General features: G+C 40.9%; 1 protein-coding gene across 1 annotated transcript in view; it reads left to right on the top strand.

Annotated features, from left to right (window-relative positions):
- The window catches only part of COL13A1 (collagen type XIII alpha 1 chain), a 259,152-nt gene extending 236,967 nt beyond the window's left edge, over nt 1-22,185 (top strand). Inside the window, exons 34-39 of the mRNA XM_081955236.1 lie at nt 2,064-2,117; nt 7,442-7,495; nt 9,220-9,255; nt 15,281-15,358; nt 20,797-20,835; nt 21,760-22,185. Coding sequence (XP_081811362.1) covers nt 2,064-2,117; nt 7,442-7,495; nt 9,220-9,255; nt 15,281-15,358; nt 20,797-20,835; nt 21,760-21,762 — 264 coding nt within the window. The 3' untranslated portion in view covers nt 21,763-22,185. The remainder of the gene's footprint in view (nt 1-2,063; nt 2,118-7,441; nt 7,496-9,219; nt 9,256-15,280; nt 15,359-20,796; nt 20,836-21,759) is intronic.
- The last annotated feature ends 1,937 nt before the right edge of the window (nt 22,186-24,122 follow it).

The raw sequence follows: 24,122 nt of genomic DNA, 5'->3' as shown, positions 1-24,122 counted from the left end.
AGCACCTGGTGAATATAAGACTTGAGCCTGAATGAGTCTTCCGTATGGTGCTGGCTCTGTTAATATAATTGCATTATGTTTTCACTATGGTGATCTATCGATCTGCAAGATGAATTTCTTAGAAAAAAAAAATGGTTAAAAATTTCCCTGTCTACCACCCAACTCAATTTTTCATAAAATTTATTTTAAACTATCATCGGTGACAGATTTCAGCTTTGTTGGCAATCGAAGCTGAAGGGATTAAATGTTTCATCTCATTAACTAAAGGACTGTCATTTGCTACCTTTACTCCTAATCACTCAGACAAGAATCCTACATTTATATATACCGTATTTTTCAGAGTATAAGACGCTCCGAAGTATAAGATGTACCTAGCTTTTGGGGAGAAAAACAAGGGGGGGGGGAATCTGCTTCTGCCTCCCAGCAATTTGCCTCCTTGCAACAAACAGCAAACAGTATGGACAATTATACACTGTTTGTAGTGTTACATTTGGGTGGAAACGGATGGAAACTAATCAAGGAGAGAAGCAATTTAGAACTGAGTTCTAAGAACTGAGGAGAAATTTCCTGACAGTTAGAACAATTAATCAATGGAACAGCTGGAAGTCTTTAAGAAGATGTTAGATAGACATTTATCTGAAATGGTACAGGGTTTCCTGACTAGGCAGGGGGTTGGACTAGAAGACCTCCAAGGTCCCTTCCAACTCTGCTATTGTATTGTATTGTATTTCAGACTATACTTGTACAGATGATGTTAAAATTGATGTGCTTTCTGGAATATAATTATTCTCTGCTATTTAAAAGGAGATACAATAGCACTGGGCCTCTTCAGATCAAGCATTTATCTTAAAAAGCTTCTTCCTTTTGTTAAGCTGTCTAGAACAATAATAAAGCAGTCTTTAAAAAATAAGTCTAATAATTTGAAAATTCTATAGGCATTTATAGTTATAGTTAGACTTACCTTCTTGCAGCAAACAGCCTGATTAGCACAAGGACAAAAAATCTGCTTCTGCCTCCCAGCAATTTGTCTCATGCAGCAAACAGCAAATTTTACTTTCAGTTTAAGAGCCTCCAAATCATCAGCTGTTTCAGGCTGCAGGGATTGCTATAGCCTATTACAGCCTCCACAAGCCCCATTTTCCCCATTTGCTGCAAAGAGGTAGATTGCTGGGAGGCAGAGGCCTCCCCGCCAAAGGGTGGGGGCTGGTGGGTGGGGCTACATTCAGTGTATAAGTCGCACCCAAATTTTCACCCTCTCTTACAGAGGAAAAGATGTGTCTTATGCTCCAAAAAATACGGTAACTAAATAATACCCAGCGTTGCCCAGGTATTTATTTATAGGGGGTAATGTCCAGACTAAACGTAATTTCTAATGTTGGATTTTCCGCCTTACTAGGGGTGCCTTCTTGTAGAGTACTGTGAGGCCATTACCATGGCAACTCCACTGCACTGTACAGTAGAATCCATTTTACAGCAGTACAGTAGAAGCCATTTAAAGGCACAACCGGCTGTATCTTAACAGAACCCACAACCCCCACAGCATTTGTCTCCAGACAGTAAGTCATCTGTGTACCAAGTTTGGTTGAAATTGCTCAAGGCATTCCAGAGTTATGCTGGAACATACACACACACACATAGCTATAGATGATAGATAGATAGATAGATAGATAGATAGATAGATAGATAGATAGATAGATAGATAGATAGATAGATAGATAGATAGATAGATAGATATAGATACAGATACAGATACAGATACAGATACAGATACAGATACAGATATATAGATATATAGATATATAGATATATATATAGATATAGATATAGATAGATAGATAGATAGATAGATAGATAGATAGATAGATAGATAGATAGATGATAGATAGAGATAGAGATAGATGTAAAACTGTTATTTTCTTCAACTTCAAAAGTTGTCGTGTTTTACATGAATAGCTTCCGTCCTTCTCTTAGTTCTTCTTCTGTTGAGGAATCATCATCTTGTCCTGCTTGAAATATGTTTGAATAATGGGCTTCATGTATTTATTTTTACCCAAAAAATTCAGGGTACTCCAGGACCAGCAGGTGTCCCAGGACCAGCAGGACCGAAAGGAGAGAGGGTGAGAAATATTTTGTAAACAAATAACTTAGAATTCAGGTACATATTTTAAAAAGGGCACTAATGCCATGCTTAAAATAATGATCCTGTGTAATCCTTACAATCACCAGAATTGACTAATAACGGGAATGTTAATTTACAATTCTCTGTTATCATTTCAGAGATGACTACAGGTTATGATTTTTTAAAAAACCTAATAAATCAAGTTAGCTTTCATGGTGATCTGATCGAAGCTCCCTTCATTTTTATTCATGTCGCACGTAAAAACAGCTGGAGCTTTGATTGCATCCTCACAGTTGTCATCTTGAATTTGGGGGCCAAATCTTTAGAAACCCCAATCCCCTTTATTGAATAAGGATTGAAAGATGTTGTCTCCAAGCCCATCGTAGTTGGCAAGATGGGATATAATCAGAGATGGGATATTCAGCCGGTTCGTACCGGTTTGCCTGAACCAGTAGCAGCAAACTGCAGGTGAAACCGCCCTGGCTCCAAATCGTCCTATGTAGCCTCATTTTCGATGCTGTGCACATGTGTGCACGCCATGTGTGTGAGCAACACGTGATACGAGCGTGCACATGTGCACGCTCACAGTTGTGAACTGGTGGTAAACCTAAGTGAATCCCACCACTGGATCGAATGAAAACAGAAATAAGAAAGTAAAGACATTAGTAACCAGGGGTTTTGAACTCATCAATCAGCAACTGATATTCACTGTTGTGCTTCCTTTTTGCTACGTAGCTGGGTATGTTCTGAGGCAATGTATGGAGTCAAAATTCAGAGAAGGAATTACTAAATTGCAACTTAATCCAGATGAGGACAGAAGTGCTCAAGAAATCGTGTTTTTAGTCTATGCTACTTAGAGTGTTGTCTCAAACAGATTTATCGTGCGTGAATAATTTGGGACCCAGTTTAATCCTTTAGAGGACAGCTGTGATCAGAGATATTACACATATGCTAATGATACCGAGGTGTATTTTTTAACCCTGGGCTACACAAGTGAAGTTGTTAATGTATCAACCCAGATGATGCAGGCTATTTGGGTCTGGATGGGATAGAACTGTAGAAGACCAGGCAGAGGGTCAAATGTGTCATCAGTTTAGAATCACTGCGTTCCACCCATGAATTCCATGGATTCTTATCTAGCACCAATTTGCCTTGACTGTTAGTAGATCAAATTCTTGTTTATATATAGCCTTTTTGAACTCTATCACGGCTCCTAGTTTCTTACACCTGATAAGAACAGACTTCAGCTCAATCCTGACAAGACTGAGTGACTATGACTGTTTAGCCTCCCTGGGTCAGGTACATTTTTATCATTGTTATTGAGTGGGGTAGTACTTACCCATTCAAGACTGGTGCACAACTTGGGGGTCCTTTTGGACTCCACTTCTGCTCAAAGAGCAGATTGTCCCTGTTGCCAGAGGCCACATAGGGACAATCTATGGAAGCTCCTCGGACAATTACTCACATCAAAGCCAACTCATGATTGAACTATTGCAGGGGTCTTCAAATTTGGCAACTTTAAAATTTTTGGTTTTAAACATAGCTGGCTGGAGAATTCTGGGAGTTGAACTCCACAAGTCTTAAAATTGTCATCCAATTTGGAGACCACTGGACTATTGCAATGCATTGGACACAGGACAGCCCTTGAGTACCATCCAGAAGCTGCAACTTGCTTCAAACTGCAGTGCCATTTCTATTGTGATTAGTCACAAAGTCATGTCCAACCCATTGCGACCCCATGGACAATCTTCCTCCAGGCCTTCTTGTCCACTACCATCCTCCGGGGTCCATTGAAGCTCACGCCAACTGCTTCGGTGATTCCATAGCCACCTCATTCTCTGCCGTCCCCTTCTTCTTTTGCCCTCAATCATTCCCAGCATGAGGCTCTTCTCCAGTGAGTCCTTCCTTCTCATTAGGTGGCCAAAGTATTTGAGTTTCCTCTTCAGGATCTGGCCTTCTAAAGAGCAGTCAGGGTTGATCTCCTCTAGGACTGACCGATTAGATCGTCTTGCAGTCCAAGGGACTCACAGGAGACTTCTCCATTCACCATAGTTCAAAGGCCTCAATTCTTTGGCGCTCAGTCACTTCTGTAACACAGGTTATATTGGTTACCATTAAGCTTCTGACTACAATTGAAAGAGCTGTGCTTGCTTATTTTATATAATGTTGCTTTTAGTATGGTATATTTTACCATGTCTCCATAAATTGCCTTGAACGATGAACACAAGCAAAGTAGAAATATTTTTCTAGAACTGAACTGGAGATGTGCTTTTTGTTTTATGATCCAAAGGAGGTTATTTCTGTGAAACAGCAGTGAGCAAGGGACAGGGTAGGATTTACTGTTACAATTTGTTATTCTGCAGTCCAAACAGTAAGGACATCTGACTCACAGTTGTAATGTGCAGCAAGAGCAAAAGGACAACTGTCTCCCACACACATCTAAAGCAGATGTGGGTTCCTACCGCTTTGGCCCTATTCAGCCGAGTAGGTAGTAACTCAGCCTGCCACGCCCACGAACCGGTTCTATCGCTGCCGGCGCCATCTTGATTTTTGATTCTGTGCATGCGCGGAACAATCTCCATTGCAGAAATTTAATTTTTGTTTCCTTTTCTAAGGTTGTGCGCATTCACAGATCTTTTTAGATCCAAAGGTGCATGCAATTGCATCTAAATGATGCAAATTTTTGTGTACCGAACCAGCAGTAATGCTGGCAGCAACCCATCCCTGATCTAAAGGAGATGGAAGAAAGTTTTTAACCAGGAACTAAAAGTGGCTCTTTATATGTTTTTTGTGAAATTTATCTATTTGTAAAATTTATTAGCCGCCTTTTTTTTTTTTTACCACAAGGCAACTCTGGTTGGGTTGTACTATTAAAAAATAAAACTGTACAAAGCCTAATGATATAAATGCAATATTATAAAAGGTGCAGATAATAAAACCCTCTAAAAGATGTGGCGGGAGTAGAATGAGGAAGGGTGGGATCTGTTGTTAATCTATCAACCATGCCCAATGTAAAAGTTTTCCATTGGACTTCAAGCCAAGTGGTGGAAACAGGTCTTTAAACTCTTGCAGAAGGTCAGGAGGGTTGGAGTAGAAATCACTTGGAGGGGGGGATGTTTCAAAGGGCAGGTGCAATGCAGAGGTGGGTTCCTCCCAGTTTGAACCAGTTTGGCCAAAACGGTAGTGGTATGCCAGCCTAGGTCGCAGAACCGGCAGTGACTCAGGCTGGCCACCACCACCCCCGAACCAGTTCCCCGGTCATTGCTGTTGCCACCACCATACTTTTTGGGAGTTCTTTGTGTGCACAGAACAATTTCCATTGAACTGTGCATCCGTGTGCAGCACATATTCAGTGTACATACATGCGCGTGAAGCGCGTGTACGAGCAAACCAGCAGTGACGCCGGCTAGAACCCACCCTTGGTGCAATGGCAGGAAAAGCTTTTCTCCTGGACCCCATCAAGAATATCCTGGCCAATGGATCTCGTAGCATTCCTCCTCTGCTAGCGTGAGGTGGGTGGACCAGCCCCAGTGGGATTAGACAATCCTTTAGGTCAGGAGTTCTCAACCCCTGGGCTGTGGCCAGGGGTGAGTTGCTCCCGATATTACTGCCTGTTTGGTGTGTGCAAAAATTTTGCATGCCAAGCACGGGCTCCAAGCATGTGCACATTTGCACAAAAATAGGTCTGTGCATGGGCAAAACGTTTTTATAAAGAAAAAAAATACATTTGTGCAATTACAATTATTCTGTGCATGCGCAGAACCAAAAATCAAGATGGTAGCCCTGTAGGAGAACCACTCACACAAATGGAGCTGCGTGCACGCTTGTCCACTGCTTACACAGAATCATCCCCTCTCCCCCCTCCCCCAGTCCTCTAAATCAGAAAGGTTGGGGAACTCTGCTTTAGTTAATCTGGACCCATGCCACTGTTGGAAGAAATGTCCTTCTGGGTTCAGTTCCAAGTGGGGGAAAAGACACTGGAAACATGGAGGCTGCTTGGAAAGATCACATGGCTTGAGCTCCTGAACAGAAAAGGGAGATCACATGCTTCCAGATGTTGGGTGAAGAAGAAAAAGAGACCGAGATGCTGAAAGTTCATGATTTTATGACCTCTCTGAGCTTTAACCTGAGCTTGTATTCTGATTGGTTGTCCGACTCCCATGGGGCCATGCAGGGGCAACTCTGTAGGCTGTAAATCCACATTTGGTGCCCTGTGGTGAGATGAGTAAAGGTCTAATACTATCATGCCTTAATCCCATCACCCTGGAGTTGAAAGGGGCAGATCTTTCTTATGTAGAATAGACTGGCTCAGGCCTTTAAATGCCCCATTGACAAAGGTGAGAGGCTATTAAGAGTGAGTCTGCTTCCTGCCTAAAAACATGTTTCTCCATGCTTTGAATTGCACCCAAAAACAAACTGGCAGCCAGGGCATCTCGCAAAGCAATGGTATTACATGAACCAACCTTGGGGGCCCAAGAACTACCCATCCGCTCTACTCGGCACCAGCTGTAGCTTCCAAATGCTCTTCATGGGTATTCCCATGTAAAATGAGTTGCAATAGTCCTAGTGCAAGATGACAAGGGCTTGAACGATTGAATGCAGGGACTCCTGACACAGGAGGGGGCACAACTGGTGCACACTTTGAAGCTGTGTAGAGGTTCTCCTAGCTACAACTGCCACTTGCTCTTTGAGCAGGAGCTCCAAGTCCAAGAGAACTCTCAAATTGTGGACCGGATCGGGGTGGGTTCCGGATTCTGTTACTGACGGTGTGCTCAAGGAGGGGGGGCGCTTGATGCACGCTTATGCATGCGTGATGCGTGCTATCCAAGCATGCACAGAAGTTAAAAATTGGCACCAGTGATAGAACCAGTTTGGAGGCATGTCCGGCCGAGTTACTACCTACTTGACCGAACCAGTCTGAACCGGTAGGAACCCACCTCTGGACCAGATCCATCAGAGGTAGTATCACCCCATCCAGAACTAAAAAAGTCAATGTCATGGATCTTGGGGCTCTGTGTACCCAATGTCATTTGGCTTGTCATGGTTCAGTCGAAATCTGTTGTGTGTGTCCCCCTACCCCCATTCAGCCCTCTATGACTTTCCAGAACCACAAAGACTCTGATATTTATAGTCAAAACTCATATAATTGTCCCAGTTTCCAAGCTGCTGTTTTTCACCTGGCTCCAGTTAGTACAACTCACAATTATTAAAAATTAATTTATGAATAGTTGAACTCTCGCTGATGATGAGATAACAGTACTCTCTGTCTAGAGTACTTTTGCAAAATTCACAACTATTTCGGTCTTCCTAATTCTCTTTCAGGGAAATAAGGGAGATTCTGGTTCTACAGGACCGATAGGATCAGCAGGCCTTCCCGTAAGTATAGAGCCAATATTTCTCTCACAGGATTTTTCATTTTGTGTCAATTGCCTCCTATTGGGATGTCTTTTTGGACATGCTAGAGCAGCAGAGGTGGTATTCAGCAGGTTCTGACCAATTATGGAGAGCCGGTAATGGAAATTTTGAGTAGTTCAGAGATAAATATCACCTCTGACTGGCCCTGCCCCCATCTATTCCCGAGTCCCAGCTGATCAGGAGGGAATGGGGATTTTACAGTATCTTCCCCTGGAGAGAGGAGGGAATGGGGATTTTACAGTATCCTTCCCCTGGAGCAGGGTGAGAATGAGATTTTACAGTATCCTTCCCCTGGAGAGAGGAGGGAATGGGGATTTTACAGTATCTTCCCCTGGAGAGAGGAGGGAATGGGGATTTTACAGTATCCTTCCCCTGGAGCAGGGTGAGAATGGAGATTTTGCAGTATCCTTCCCCTGGAGAGAGGAGGGAATGGAGATTTTGCAGTATCCTTCCCCTGGAGAGAGGAGGGAATGGAGATTTTGCAGTATCCTTCCCCTGGAGCAGATAGGGAATGAGATTTTACAGTATCCTTCCCCTGGAGCGGGGAGGGAATGAGAGTTTACAGTATCCTTCCCCTGCCACGCACACCAAGCCATGCACACCAGTGCTGGGTTCCTACCAGTTCAGCCCGGTTCAGTTGAACCTGTAGTGGTTTGGCGGCCTGGGTCACTGGAATTGGCAGCAACCCAGGCCTGCCACACCCCTGAACTGGTTTTCATCTTGTTTTTTGCTTCTGCGCATGTGCAGAACAATTAGTTTTGTACTGCGCATGCGTGCATGGCTTGCATCAAGTGTGTGCAGCATGCACACAAGTGAACTGGCAGTAGCGCCTGCCAGAACCCACCCCCGACGCACACCAATGCATGCCATGCCCACCAAGCCATGCCCATTGAACCAGTAGTAAAAAAAAATTGAATCCCACCACTGTAGAGCAGGATGATGGCTGGGGAATTCTGGGAGTTGAAATCCACACAGTTTAAAGTTGCCAAGGTTGAAGATCACTATACTAGAAACTTTAAATGCTTTCCCTACAAACAGTAACGATGTTCTGCTTTATTTGCTAAGAAATGGTAAGACTCAAAAATAAACATTTTATTGCCAATCTGCTTTTATTTAAATGTAGAGGTGGGAAAAATGTTCATGCAGCTAAACCAGTGTGGGTTATGACCAGTACGCCCTAGTTCTGGCGTACTGGTGCTTGCCGGGAGCACCGGGTACCATTCCGGTAGGGTGCTCTGGAGGGCTCACCGCCCGCCCATGCTCCTTATCGGTATTTGTGCTCTTTGGGGCTTCCGCACACATGCACGGAGCATACGGTGCCTGCGCAATGCTTTGCCGAGCAGCTGGAATGTCGTGGAGGCATCGCAGAGCATCGCAGGTGGTAAGTAAGCGTGTGTGCACTGCTCATGTGCTGCGCGCATTCATGTGGTGGACTCTGGGCCCTGTTGCACTGTCCTGGTTGCAACGGGATCCAGAACCCACCACTGAGATAAACCCACAAGGTGAGAAATCAAAATTAGGGAAGGATCCTTTTTGGAGTTCTAAGGCAGAATACCTGGGAAAATATAGATTATTAGAGGGTACATTTTCTGGATCTCCACAACAATTACAGGTTTGAGGCAAATGGACTATGAGTCTAATTCTGCATATCTTGAACATAAAATATTTGTAAAAATATATTGTAGGGCTTCCAAGGACCACCAGGTGAAAAGGGAAATCGGGTAAGTCTTCAATTAAGCTTGTTGATATATTTTGGTCTTTAAAAATGGTAGAATGATTAATTTTGATGGCATAGAATAGATAACATTCTAATAAGCTGCATAGGTTTTTGTGATTTTTGACAACAATACTGTTTGGTTAAAACAAATAAAAAGTTTGGAATAAGTATCATGAATGCCTTTGTTAAACTTAAAATTAACTTGCAATAAACATTTGTTGGCTAATTAGACATATAACCTGCCTTGGTTCACTTTGATCCCATTGACATCATTAATCATTCTACTTCTAGTTATGTTCCGTAATTTCTTCTAGATATAAATGCAGCCTTTAATATCAGAATGCTAAGTAACCTAGCAACACCCTGATGTTTTTTTAGTTGGTTTTCAATTTGTATAGAATTTGAAAACGCAACATACAGTCTTTGTTAACTATAGTTTGGGTTTTGTTCCAGCAAATTGGTTGACTAATGAGACTTTGGGTCGAATCAGATAAACCACCGTCCAGCTGGATGATGAATCTGGAAAGAAAGAATATGTTTAATTGGACTAAGCTACTGGGAGAAATTAGACTTGCTTTAGCTATGGCTCATAATGCAAGGAGGGGAAAAATGCAAGGACATTTACTAGGAGCAGAAATCCAAATTGTGGCCTGTGTGGGTGGTATGTTTACCAACTAATTACTGTGTTTCCCCGAAAATAAGACAGGGTCTTATTTCCTTTTGACCACCGAAATAAGCGCTTGGCCTTATTTTCAGGGAAGTCTTATTATTTTTGAGGTGCAGGAGGCAACGAGCGTGGTCACCTCATGGCTGCTGCTGTGTTGCAATATTTTCATGGAGGGCTTATTTTAGCGCATGCTCTCAAAAGCCCGATTGGGCTTATTATCCAGGGAGGTCTTATTTTCAGGGAAACAGGGTAGATAGAAGGGTTTGAATTATTAGACCAAACATCTACTATGCAGAAATAGTCACTTAGTCAGTTAATATTGAAAACATGTCCCTAGTCTTTTTTACATGTTAAAAAGCCTAATCCTTTTTTTTCACACACAAAAAGGCAATCTAGCTTCCTAGAAATAGAAATATTGTCCTGTAAATGTAGGAGTCTAATTCTGCACTCATCATGCTGGACTGGTTCAGTATTTGTGAAAGCTGCATGAAAAGCTGGTGGAAAAAAAATCCAGATAGTTCAAGTCCCTTAATTAGACACTGGTGCTCTCTCCTTCATGGTGGCTTTATTTAGGTTCTACTGGGAGGAAAGCAACCAGAAAGAACCAGCAAAGGAGGGAGAGAGATCCACTAGCGGGTTCTAATTCATCATCTTCTTTTAATGACCCCATAATCCCTTGTGTGGGGTAGAATCTGGGCAACTGAATGGAGCTAGTAGAGTGTTTACTGCCCAGATGCTCTTCCTGTTGCCAATGTGGAGTTTTGTTCAGCAGATATATTCTCATTGCGCCAGAGAGAGAAATATCTGCCTCCACCTACAATGGAACTCCCAGCCTCCTGATTGTGAGGTGAGAGCTCCACCTCCAGGCCACAGTAGCAGGTTCTAATTCTTACCCCAAATTGCCTTACTTGCAAGCTGGGCATTTCTTTTCTGCAGTTCCAGCCCATTGTTACCTCTGAAGGATCCAATAATCTCTTAACACCCCACAGTTGAAAGGGTATGGTCCACATGATAAGCGGTAGGGAGAGCAGGATGTTCTTGGAGCAAACCAACTGAAAAAATATCAATGCTTAAGCTATCCGTTCAAGTGGAATTTGTTGATTCAATTTGTTCTTTTTCTTCTCCTGTCTACTTGTGTGTTTGCGCGTGTGTCTTTTCCTTGCTTCCACAGGTCCCCCTTATCCCTTCCTGCTCTTCTGCCTTTTCTCCTGAGTCCTTCTTCCTCTTCCTGCGCAACCCATTCTGCATTTCTTCCTGGATTATCCTTCCTCCATGCCAGCGTTTGATCCTGGGTGACCTCTCCTTTCCCATCCATTTTTTTTCCTCCCTCCTGCCAGCTAATTGTTTCAATCCCGTTCATTTCACCCCCTCCAAAATTAAAAACAAGAGCGGGAATATCTACTTCAACCTAATTTTATGTTGTCATCTAATCCTTACACCAAATACTAAATGAAATTTCCTTCCCGGCAGTCCCACTTACATTGTATATCCACAAGCACGCGATCAAAAACTTGCATATGTTACTGGCATTCTAAATTGGTCTAGGAAGGGAATATCATTCTCTTCCTAAATATTGCTCCTTGGCTTGATGTTGGCTCTGTTCAAAATAGACTGACCTCAGAGACATTGAAGGTGATTTTTCAGTTTTATACAGGAAGTTGGCATGAGGCCCACAATCTATTTTTACCCCATTGAGGTTCAACTTCAAGAAGTTAAATAGGACACCACGGATTTAAATTGCTTTGCTAACTTACCTCTCCTGTGAAATCAAAATCACAATAAGCCCTGACTGCCCATCAGTTTAAAAACTGATATTTTGAGCTTTTTAAAATAACAGTTCAGTGCTAACATTAGCTTGCATTCTTTTCAGGAAGGAGGTCGACTTTTAAAATGCCTTTTATGTTTCTTCTTGAAGAAAATGGGGCTAATATTAGTAGTTGATCTGTCCAATTATAATTGGTCCATACCAGGGGTGAAATCAACTTACCTTTGCTAGCGGTTTGGGTAAACCGGTCCAAAACAGTAGCATTTAACCCCTGGTCCATACCGAATATACACAAATCAGATTGTGGGGTATTTAAATGGCTCAGTTAAAGGGCCATCCATCCATATTATGTTAGCAGGAAATTATACCTGCATAGTATTTGGTGTCCCCATTGGCAGTCTCCATCATGTCAAGAATGGAATGGCGCAATTCACCGCAGCCAACTCACTGCGGCCATCTTGCCACAGCCATCTCACCATGTCCAACTATCTGTGGCAATCTCAGCACAGCCGTTTTGCCATAGCCAACGTGCCACAGGACAATTAGCCATGGACAATGCCCGGTGGGACAACTCAATGTGATAAAATGTTAATCTTCCAGTGTTTCTTCAACATCATTTCCATTTTTGTCAATGGAAATAATGTCAAAGGAACACAGTCACAGATAACATTTATCATGTTGAGTTATCCCACTTGGAATTGTCCGCAGCGAGTTGTCCCTCACCGAGTGGGCTGTGCCGCGTTGTCCCACCACCAGTTGGCCACGGCAAGATGGCCATGGCAAGTTGGCCATGGTGAGTTGACTACAGCAAGTTGTCCTAGACCCTGTCAACACTGGTAAAAGCAGTGTTCTTCTTTACAGTATGCGGGACATGTTAAGGAAAGGGATTGATGGATTTTCTTCCTCCAAGAAACTAATCAGCTGATGAGAAAATGTCCAACAGTCATTACCCTTAATTTGAAATGAAGCTAGGCTAAAGAAGAGACACACATATAGAATCGTAGGACTGGGAGAGACCTTGGAGGTCTTTTAGTCCAACCCCCACCCAAGGCAGAAGACCCAAGGCAGGCAGGTTGCTGAGGGGGGATTATCCAGGGGTGGCATTCAGCCAGTTCAGGCTGTTTGGACGAACCAGATGCTAATTTTACATCTGATTCGCCAAACCAGTAGTTGAAAAGACTGACTGGCCCCGCCCACCCTGCTCTTCCCCTCCCAGAAGTTTCCACATGGCCTATTTTGGATGCCAGGTAAGTGCATGGCCCACACGGAGGTTCTGGGAGGGTGAAAAATGGGCCTCCTGGAAGTTCCGGAGGCCCAGAAACAGGCCCGTTTCCAGCCTCCGGAAGGCCTCAAAAAAAGGCCCAGGAGCCATGGTGCAGGAGGCCAAGTAGGCCACACCCACCATGGCCACGGCCACCCAGCAACCGGGCAGAGAACCGGTTGCTAACATTTTTCAATCCCACCCCTGATCTGTTCACGTTTGACAGGTGGGAAGATATGTCCAGTAACAGCAGTATTGTGCAATCACAGCTCACTCCCTCTCATTCCCACTCTCAGAAGAATCAGGCTAGATATATTTATCCTGGGAGAAAAGAGAATCTAGAAACATATCCTTACAGATGTTGTTGTTTTTTGCTTATTACTGACCACCAGGGGGAAAAGAAGACCAATAATTTCCATTAACTCAAATCATTTATTATCTCCTTGGGTACTTCCTTAGATCAGGCGTTCCCACCAAGTGTAAGAGAACGAATGCTGGAAAAGCACGGGAAGCTATTGTTCCCCTGGCATGACTTTTGAACACCTTGGCCTCACTCTCCCCATCTGAGGAGTGAACATGGGACGAATGAAACCCTTTCCCTCTTCTAATCTGAAATTTTAAATGTGGCTTAAAGTGCTATTCATCTCAACGCAAAAGTAAAAATTTCCCAGTGTCCGTGCAAAACTGTTTCCTGCAAAAGTTTAAAGAATGAAACCTCTAGGGTGATTATTCTTATTGTGTTATATTTTGTTTCTATAACTCAAACGTGGATTAGATGGTCCGTTTATGTGTTTTATTTTTAATAAACTATTATTCACAGGGGGAAAGGGGCAAGAAAGGCTCTAGAGGGCCTAAAGGGGATAAGGGAGACCAAGGAGCACCTGGATTAGACGCACCCTGTCCATTGGTATGTTTTGTTTTATCCAATGTATTGTTTTAAACTAAGCCACAGGGGAAAAAAGAAGGAGTAAAGGCACTAGTAATTTGTCTGTGGAGATTCTCAATGGGTCCTGGTTGTCTCAAAGGTGCTTTTTCAACAAGTCAACTGGCCTTTCTTGGGTTTTTCCTTGAAAACATTTCACTTCATGAGAAGTGAAATGCTTTCAAGGGGAAAAAAACTAAGAAAATCCAGTTGCCTTTTGTAAAAGCATCTTTGAGCACTAGTAATTGCTTGCATAGGGATGCGGTGGCTCAGTGGCTAAGATGCTGAGCTTGTCAATCGAAAGGTCAGCAGTTCAGCGGTTCAAATCCCTAGTGCCACATACCTAAGTGAGCTCCCATTACTTGTCCCAGCTTCTGCCAACCTAGCAGTTCGAAAGCACATAAAAATGCACGTAGAAAAAATAGGGACCACCTTTGGTGGGAAGGTAACAGCGTTCCGTGCACCTTCGGCCAGCCACGGGACCACAGAGACGTCTTCGGACAGCGCTGGCTCTTCGGCTTTGAAACAGAAATGAGCACCGCCCCCTAGAGTCGGAAACAACTAGCACATATGTGCGAGGGGAACCTTTACTTTTAATTGCTTGTGTTACAAGATTGGCTTTATTCATCTGTAAAGTTGGGTATGGAAAAAAGTATAAATGAATTTTTTGAAGCACCTAGATTCAAAAAAAAAAGTAGAAAAACTTAAGTTTTCTTCACTGGCTTCTTTAAACATTAAGTCCAATTCATCTGCAAATTGAAGTTTGAGTGGCTCAGCTATACTAGGCGAATTGTGTTGCACTGTTGTGTCAGGACACAATATGAAAGTTGTGGACTGCAATTGGATCGGCAATATGTTCAAGTCCTCACTTGAGGTTGTAAATTATTGGGTGAACGTGCCTAAATCACAATCTTAAAAAATGCCTTCTTTTTTCCCATGATCGGTTCATAAATGATGTAATTAATGTCTGGTTGATAATGATGTAATGCACTCAGTTTATGATCCCGGCAGACCACAAAATGATCGTGGTGTGAAGAAAAGGAGAACGCTCTTGATACAAAACTATTTTATTAATGGTCTTTTTAAAACACCATCCCTCCCACACTCCTGTTTAAAGCTTATGGGGATTAATTTCAAACGTGGACCACTTTGTATAAACTTTTACAATTGATTCTTTAACCTTCGGTATCCAGAAGGAAAGCATATTTCCCAATTCTTTACCATTAAGCCCTACTGTCTGGTTATTCCAGAAAACAAAACAAAAATGGCTTGTCTTTTTTTTCACCATGATATCCAGATATCCTGTAAGGCTGTAAGCTGAGTGCATTGAATACATAATTGTTTGCAGAGTTTCTCCACCCAGAAAATCATCTACACTGATTAAAGTAATTCTAGCGGTTGATTTCATGAACAGGGACTCCGAGGTTTTAAAGGCGAGAAGGGTGAGCCGGGGTTACCAGGGCTGGACGGGCTGGATGCCCCTTGCCCATTGGTATGGTGTTACCTTCCCTTTCCGGCATGTTCTAGATTGTGTTGGTTTCCCTGCTCCTGCAAGTCCCTTTCCTTTCCTTTCTAGCTGCTTTCCAGATCATAGATGCTCAGGGTGCTTCTAGGCAGATATTTTGATTCTCTATCCCTTCAACAGGCCTTTTTTTTTTAAACTGAGGTAAAAGATGGAAGGGGGGGATTTATAGAAAACCAGACAGAGATTTGAATGGAAGATGACGAGTGTCAGAATCTCCCATTATGTATGGAGTATAATTACATAGCAAACATGGGACCAGAACAGAGGTGGGATTTACTTACCTTCCATACCGGTTCACAAATGTGAGCGCACTCTTGTCTGCACATATGCGCCACTTTCTGCGCATGCACAGTGCTCACGCATTACATCGGGGCGGGTGGGCGGAGCCTTCCAAAGCCACCGCTACCAGTTCGCCTGAACCGGAGAGAACTGGCTGAATACCACCTCTGGGCCAGAAGCACCCAAAGCATCGTGCATGACTGCTTCGAAAATGACATAGTTGCTACTACCATTTTCCTTGCCCTACAAGAGGCAATCCTGGATTTTAAAAAGCTTCATACTTGCTTTACTTCTTCGTTAAACTTACTGTCATAACATTTCTTGTTTACTCATCTAAAACCTTTGTCTGCACCCAAAACACCTGGAGGGAAGAAGGCTCTTTGAAAACCCACCAGCCAAAATCCACAAATTTGATCATTTATATCATTTGTTCTTGCTCTTATTTATGGGAGCGGTCTTTTTTTTTTTTTTTTCCCAGTCAAGAATCTCCTCTCAGAGCTGGTAATATGAGCCTTGGTGGCGCAGTGGTTAGAGTGCAGTTACTGCAAGCTACTTCTGCTGACTGCCGGCTGACTGCAATTTGGCAGTTCAAATCCCACCAGGCTCAAGGTTGACTCAGCCTTCCATCCTTCCGAGGTCGGTAAAATGAGATTGTTGGGGACAAGATGCTGACTCTGTAAACCGGTTAGAGTGGGCTTTAAAGCACTGTGAAGCGGTATATAAGTCTTAAGTGCTATTGCTATAATATCAAATTATTTTTTTAAAAAACAATCTGTGCTGTCTTTCAGTCATACAAGTAAAATCTAGGACAACACTCAGATAAAATAATCATAAACAAAATATAATGAAACATAGAAAATGTCACTTGTGTTTAGTTTTGAAATAATCGCCAGGTGTTCTGATAGGACTGTTAACCTTTTCTGCACTAACTCTTTCTATATTATTTTGGAGCAGTTTGCTTCATTTGGATATAAGATCTCAATAGTCATTTCTACTATTTATTTGGGGGAGAGGGTGAACACAGGGAAATCATTAGTTTGTTTTTATAAAAATGAGAAGACACCTTTTTTTAACGTTTTTTATTTTTCTACAAGCACGTCGTCATGTGAACAGTGTAGAACCAGAGTTACATTTTAGTACAAATAAAATAATATCCTTCATATTCAGCACAATTAACAATCTTATAGACTTTTAGTAGTAATCCACATATTTTGTTGAATTATAATCTTTCCTTAATTATTAATATATATACAAGCTTATATAATTCTAATAGTAATACACTGATTTACATTGGATTATAATCTTCCATTGTTTCCTTTTCTAATTTTTAATTATGCCACAGCTTTATTTTTAAAAAAATCCCTTTTCCAATCCCATTTTAAAACAAATAAAACAATGTTCATCTTAGTTATATTTGACAAGTTATATAATTCTAATAATAGTAATAATACACATATTTTGTTAAATTATAATATTTCATTATTATATTGTTCAATAATTCAATGTTGTTTTCATGCCAATCAAATTCTATGTATCATTCCTTTTACTACAGATAAAATGTTGATGCCATATTTATTACATTTTAACAAACGTGTATGGTTATACAAATAATACACATATTTATATTAAGTTATACTCTTCAATCTTTTGCTTGTTCAATATTTCTATGTTATTTTTAAAGCCGCCACCATTTTATTCAAACATATTCAAAATTGCCATAATTAAAAGCCTAGGTTCCCTTCTTATTATTAATTCACATGAAATATATATATATAATATTATATATATATGGATGGTTTTCTGTGATGAGCCGAAGGACAGAAGGAGGGAGTAGTGAGCTTCCTCCCATATTTGGGCATACCAGGGGTTGTAACACAAATACATACATATACATATACATATATATGTATTTGTGTTACAACCCCTGGTATGCCCAAATATTTATCAGTACAAATACAATACATACATACATACACACATACACACATACATACATACATACATGTGTGTGTGTGTGTGTGTGTTAAGGTATTTGTGTTAAGCTCAGCTGATAAGGAGGAGAGCCTGTGGCTTAGTGGCTAACACTCCTGCCTAATATGTAATACAGCCCTGGTTCAAATCCCAGTAAGGGTATGGCTAGCTGATGAGAGCTAAATAGCTTGAAATAGATCTATACTAGTCTCCCTTTATTTATTTATCAGCACAAATACAACACACACACACACACACACATATCCCTTTGTCTGTCTTTCGGCTCACTCCAGGAGGCCATCCAGGCAGAAAACCATATTTTTAATGTTGCCTTTGTTATATTTGTGTTGTATTTGTGCTGATACCCTTACTGGGTTCAAAGCTAAATAGCTTGAAATAGATTTATACTAGTCTCCCTTTATTTATTTATCAGCACAAATATAACACACACACACACACAGACACACACATTACATTAGCCCTCCTGCTCTAACTTCCAATCCCATTGTAACTTATCTCACTGTTATTTTAAGGAAATATCCTCCCCTTTTTATCCATCATCTCTCACCCTTCTGTCCTTGAAGTGACAGAAACACACAACAATAGAAATTGTTATAGAAAGAATGCCAAGTTACTTTTCCTGTCTTATTTTGAGCGTTGTTTTGGTAAAAACATACAGTATTGGATAATTCCACCTTTCCTTAATTTCAAAAGGGACAAATTTAAACCCCTAATCATCCATGTAAGTTTTTTAAATACACAAATTAATTCTATAATCCATTGCACAGGATATACATAGGATAACCCTTTGAATAACGTATGGAACAGGGTTGGGTTGCTGCTGGCATTACTGGCGGTTCAGTGCGCATGCAATTCTGCGCTCCACATGTGTGCGCAGTTGCCCATAAATAGGTCTGCACATGTGCAGAACATTAAAAAATGAAAAAATCACCATGCCGTGCCAATCCGGAAACTGGTTCGGAGGCGTGGCAGGCCTTGGTCACTCCCGGTTCCGGCCACCCTGGCCAGCAAACAACTGCCAGTCTAATTTCAATAAAAATTAAAACAGGGCAGTCTGATAATCTTAGGACAAGTTCCAATCACTTTGTTGCCAAATGCTGTGTTAGGATAATCTTCGTCTTTCATCTTGGTGTTATTTTGTAAAAGACATACATATCCATCCTTCGTGTAGGTCCAGGAATATATTTTGTAAAATAAAATAACATTTTAAGGATGCCACAGTTTTTTCTTCTTTACATTCTTAAATTAATGTTTTCTGACTCAAGCATGGCAGCTACTTAACATTTGCCTTGCATTTTGTGCAAATTTAGTGATTATGCTTTTTCAACTTGAGATACCTTAATGTTTCCTTTTTACTAGTGTGTGTTTCCATTCCCAGCCTTTGCAAAGAAATATACTTTTGTGACCATCTCCTGCTGTTGATCCCTGAGTTGTAATCCCTGCCACACTCTCTCTAACTTTGGGGTTTATGTGCAATGCACTACATAATTCTTTCCCATCAATGGGATCATTGTACCAATGGAATCTGCTTCCACTTCCTTAATAGAACCTTAGCTCTTGAATTTTACAGCTGTAAATATTAGGAAACGGTGTTTGGTTTAGAAAGCACCCGATAATGTCAAAGCCAAAATGGTTACTTAGGGTGCTTCCATGCAAGGATTTTGCACCAGCTCTGGTCCTCTGTGATCCCAAGATATCAGCAGTATTTGGGATTGGAGTCAATTTATCTCAGACTCAACCACAATTTATTTGAAACTGATGCAGAACAGCTTTTTCCTTTTTCCTGGAAATCCTGTAAGTATATGGAGCAAGTGGACAGACTAGTTTTCCTGAGTGGAAACTCTTAGTACAGCACATATTCTGGCAAGGTTTTTAAAGGATAATGGAAATGTGAGGGTTTTTGCAGCTCTCCTCAACCAAAAGCATCTTTTTATTTGAGAAGGGCACATAAACAGATCAATCCATACAATATGAAGGCTGTGTTGGTGTTATCCACATATCCATTACCCTTTCGGGAGTCACTGAGCTGCATTTTCCCTCTGCGTTGAGTTATACAGGTAGTCCTTGACTTAGGACCACAATGGAGCCCATATTTCTTTTGCTAAGCGAGATGGTTGTTCAGTGAGTTTTGCCCCATTTTGTAACCCTTCTTCCCACCGTTGTTAAGTGAATCACCCGCAGTTGTTAAGTCAGTAGCACAGTTGTTAAGTGAATCTGGCTTCCACATTGACCATGTGACCTGGAGCCACTGCAACTGCCATAAATAGGAACCAGTTGCCAAACATCTACATTTGGATTAGGTGACCATGGGGAGGCTGACATGGGGAGGCTTAAGACTCCAGCAGTCTTAAGTGTGAAAAATGGTCATACGTTGCCTTTTTCAGTGCCGTTGTAACTTCAAATTGTCACTAAATGAATGGTTGTAAATTGAGGACTACTTGCACTCAGAAACCTAACAAGGAACATTTGAAGGAAGGGGTTAGGGTTAGGATTTCCTCTTTCCCAACCAGTAATAGCTCCATCCTTGAAGTAATCCTCACAGCCATCACAGAAATTAGTGGGAAGCCTTTCTGATTTTGATGGACCCAGATTTCACGTACCAGTAGATAATAGTGAAAGGCTTAAAGTCAACTAGATCAGGGGTGGGAAACTCAAGGCCCGCGGGCCACATCTGGCATGCCAGATCTTAGATCTGGCCCACGGGGCTGCCCTGGAAACAGCGATGGACCAGTCTGCAGTGTCTCTACGAGCAAAAATGGAGCCCCTGAGGGCTGCACATGGCCCTCCTGAGCTCCATTTTCACTGGCAGAGTGCTTGGGACACCATAAGTGTCCCCAACACGAGTGATGTCGAGCTGGCCATACCCACCCTGGCCACGGCCACACAGCCCTCTTAATGTCAAACACAACCGTGATGCGGCCCTCAATTAAATCAAGTTTGACACCCCTGAACTCCCCTGATGGGGAGTTTGGTCATGTATATTTTGGCATGCACTCTCTAAGCAAGACATATTTCATTAGGTTAACTTAGTCCATTGTTTTACATGTTGCACAGATTGTACGTTTATAAAATTTCCCCTGTTTCAGTCTCTTCCTCTTCTTGCGTGTCCTGATTATGTAATTCTCTCTTGGTAGGGGGAAGATGGGTTGCCAATTCAAGGATGCTGGAATAAGGTAAAAATTCCTCAAAGCGTAGCATGTTATGATAATGGTTTTATTGCATGTTGTGAATATAATAACAAATTATAAAGTATGAAAGTTGTATGGTAACATATTACCTTTCTATTTAGTACAATAGGTATATGACTGTTACATTAGATATTACATGTGGATTAGGGCAAAATGATAAAAAAATATTTTCACTTGAGATGCTACTAAACCTTTCAAAGAAAGTTCATTAACTCTAGTGGAGAGTTTTTTTTCTAAGGCTGGTAGCAGTTCAGAATTCAGAAGAGAAAATTTGTGTGTCTAACTCACAAAAGAGGGACGTGGTGGCTCAGTGGCTAACAGGCTAAGCTTGTCGATCAGAAATGGTCGGCAGTTCAGCGGTTCGAATTCCCTAGTGTCACCTAACAGATTGAGCTCCCGTTACTTGTCCCAGCTTCTCTCAACCTAGCAGTTTGAAAGCATGTAAAAATGCAAGTAGAAAAATAGGAACCACCTTTGGTGGGAAGGTAACAGCATTCCGCGCGCCTTCGATGTTTAGTCATGCCAGCCATATGACACGGAAGTGTCTTTGGACAACGCTGGCTCTTTGGCTTTGAAACGGAGATGAGCACTGCCACCTAGAGTCAGGAACGGCTAGCACATGTGTGCAGGGGAACCTTTATATTTAACTCACAAAAATGGCTGTTTAGTGTTTCTTTTTAAAAAAAGAAGTGATTACTCGCAGACAGATTCCAGAGTTTGGGTGTATAATTTAATATCACACCAACATTTTTTAAACATTTAGAGATATTTCCATGAATCTAATGAATATTGAAATACTATTCAGAAGTATCAAAAATTCACAGGATTGTATCGTATAATCCCTTAATCTTATACACTTCCAACAGGATGGGTGACACTAACATAGTTTTATATGTTTTTCTTTTGCAGTGAATATTCTAACCATGGACTGGCCTGTGTGTCTATGTGTATGTTTGTGCATAGAATATTTATTTTTATACACTGTTCTTTTTTGAAAGAACCGACAGATATGCATAAAAAGCTGCATATTTTTTGTACATAAAATGCTACAATTCCGCTTTATAGCTGTCTGCCAGTTGCTTGTATAATTATATATATGTTGATAACTCTGCTTTTTGCATTGTGGAATTCAGCTGCAATATTGGCATGTTATTTGTGCATTCAAAAAATGTTACAACTTAGAAAGCTGTTGAGTAAAGATGCTAGGAAGAACCATTCTGTGTATATACAAAGACAAAAAAAATGGCAATGAGTGCAAGGACATATTAAAATGCTATGGATTTTTATTATTAAAAGGAAATGAAAAGGCATTTGTAAATAAATTCTATATTGGTATTTTAATGTCTAAAATGAAATCATTGTAGTAAGAGGTAACTGTGCCAATTCATCTTCATGTGCATTACACACAAAGGGTAGAAGCACAACATTGTTCAAAACTGAGGATAACCAACTAGTCATATGTAAGCACCCTACAAAGATTCCTAATGTCTTTAATGAATCAAGTTGATTTTCCCCCCATCAGATTCTGACCAGAAGCACAATGTTTGATGCAAAATTACAGCATTCTTAAATGATAGGTCTGATCAATTTAGCAAATAATGGAAATTTCTAGCATTTGTACATAGCTTTTCAAGAGATTCAGAAACTGCATAGACTGAGCCTTCAGAAGAAAGAACCATCAGGAATGACTCTGGTCGTGTGCTCCTTCCTCCATCAATTCATTAGACCCAGTTTTCCAATATCCTTGTGCAACTAGGTCCATTTAATGCTCTGTTGAAGGAAATGTTTTATTGGCAACATTGCAGAAAAGAAGAGGCTAACAGACACACCTTTTTCTCACAGCTGGAGATTTTTTCTGTAAAGAACTGGAAGGGAAATACACTGCTTTCTCCCTGCCTCATAATCTCAGCATCAAGCTAAATAGAATTTGGAAGATTGGAATAATGGGTTAGGATTACCATTATTAAGAGCTGTGGTGGTGCAGTGTTTAGGATGCAGTATTGTAGGCTCACTCTGCCCACTGCCAGGAGTTCGATCCTGGCCGGCTCAAGGTTGACTCAGCCTTTCATCCTTCCAAGGTCAGTAAAATGAGGACCCAAATTGTTGGGGAAAATATGCCGACTCTGTAAACTGCTTAGAGAGGGCTGTAAAGCAGTATATAAGTCTAAGTGCTGTTGATAAATGCTATTATTTAAAGTGCATTGACAGAAATTTGAGTGGAGGGAAATTGTGTATTGCATGTGTGCATTTCAATCCCAATAGATCATCATGAAAGATCAGTGCTGTAGAAGAAACAGAAATAACACATTATCATTTTCTTTGACTCACATAAAACTTTCTAAAACTGCCATTTCTTGGGCCCATTCACTTCTATTTCTTCTAGACAGCTAGCAGCTTGAGGAAAAGCTATTTAGCAAAAATGGTCCCAGAGTCGTGCTATTAATCCCTTAGCCACAAGATGGGTGGCAAATAAATTTGATAAACAAATAAATAAAATAAAATAAAATAAAATAAATAAATCTTACTCTGTTTTCGTGCCTTTATCATAATTATAAGAACTCCTATTGCCATGTTGTATCTGTGTCTTCGGTGATCTCAGTGAATACTCTACACTAGTGTCTTTCTCTTAAACTTTTTTAATCCCAAAATTCCTCCCCACTTTTAGAAATTATAGTGAGTCCCAAAAGAGCTTTTGGTTGTAGGGATTATATTTACCAATGTTTATTATATTAAAAATTACAATTGGTGTATTTTCTGCCACTATCACTTATAATTGTTTGATTTTAATATAGTATTTTTCAACAAATGCTGGCAAATAATACTGATTTTGTATATCCCTAAGAGGTTCTTGGGGAAGTCCCAGAATTCTGAGGACCACACTTTGAGAAACACTGGTCTATATTTAGTTTAGTTTAGTTTAGTTTAGTTTAGTTTAGTTTAGTTTAGTTTAGTTTTTAGTTTAGTTTAGTTTAGTTTTTTTGTCGTTGCACATCATACAATGAAATTAAATGCCATCTTCGGTGTACATTATAACTATAAAAATAAAAACACAAACACACATCCTTCACATGCTATATAATTGAAACTGAAAACCCGATATTGCATTAATATTGCACTATAACCGTAAAATTCAATATAGTTACTGCCCTGGAATAGAATCTATTTGTCCTTGTTTTTATTATCCTGTACCGTCTGCCAGATGGTAATAGTTCAAAAAAAGGATGCCCAGAAAGAGATGGATCTTTAAGAATGTTTTGAACTTTCTAAGGCAG

The sequence above is a fragment of the Natrix helvetica genome (genome assembly GCF_964273705.1).
Source record: "Natrix helvetica genome assembly, chromosome: 5".
Taxonomy (NCBI): domain Eukaryota; kingdom Metazoa; phylum Chordata; class Lepidosauria; order Squamata; family Natricidae; genus Natrix; species Natrix helvetica.
The sequence above is the reverse complement of the archived record's forward strand: the minus strand, read 5'-3'. Positions and strand labels throughout refer to the sequence as shown.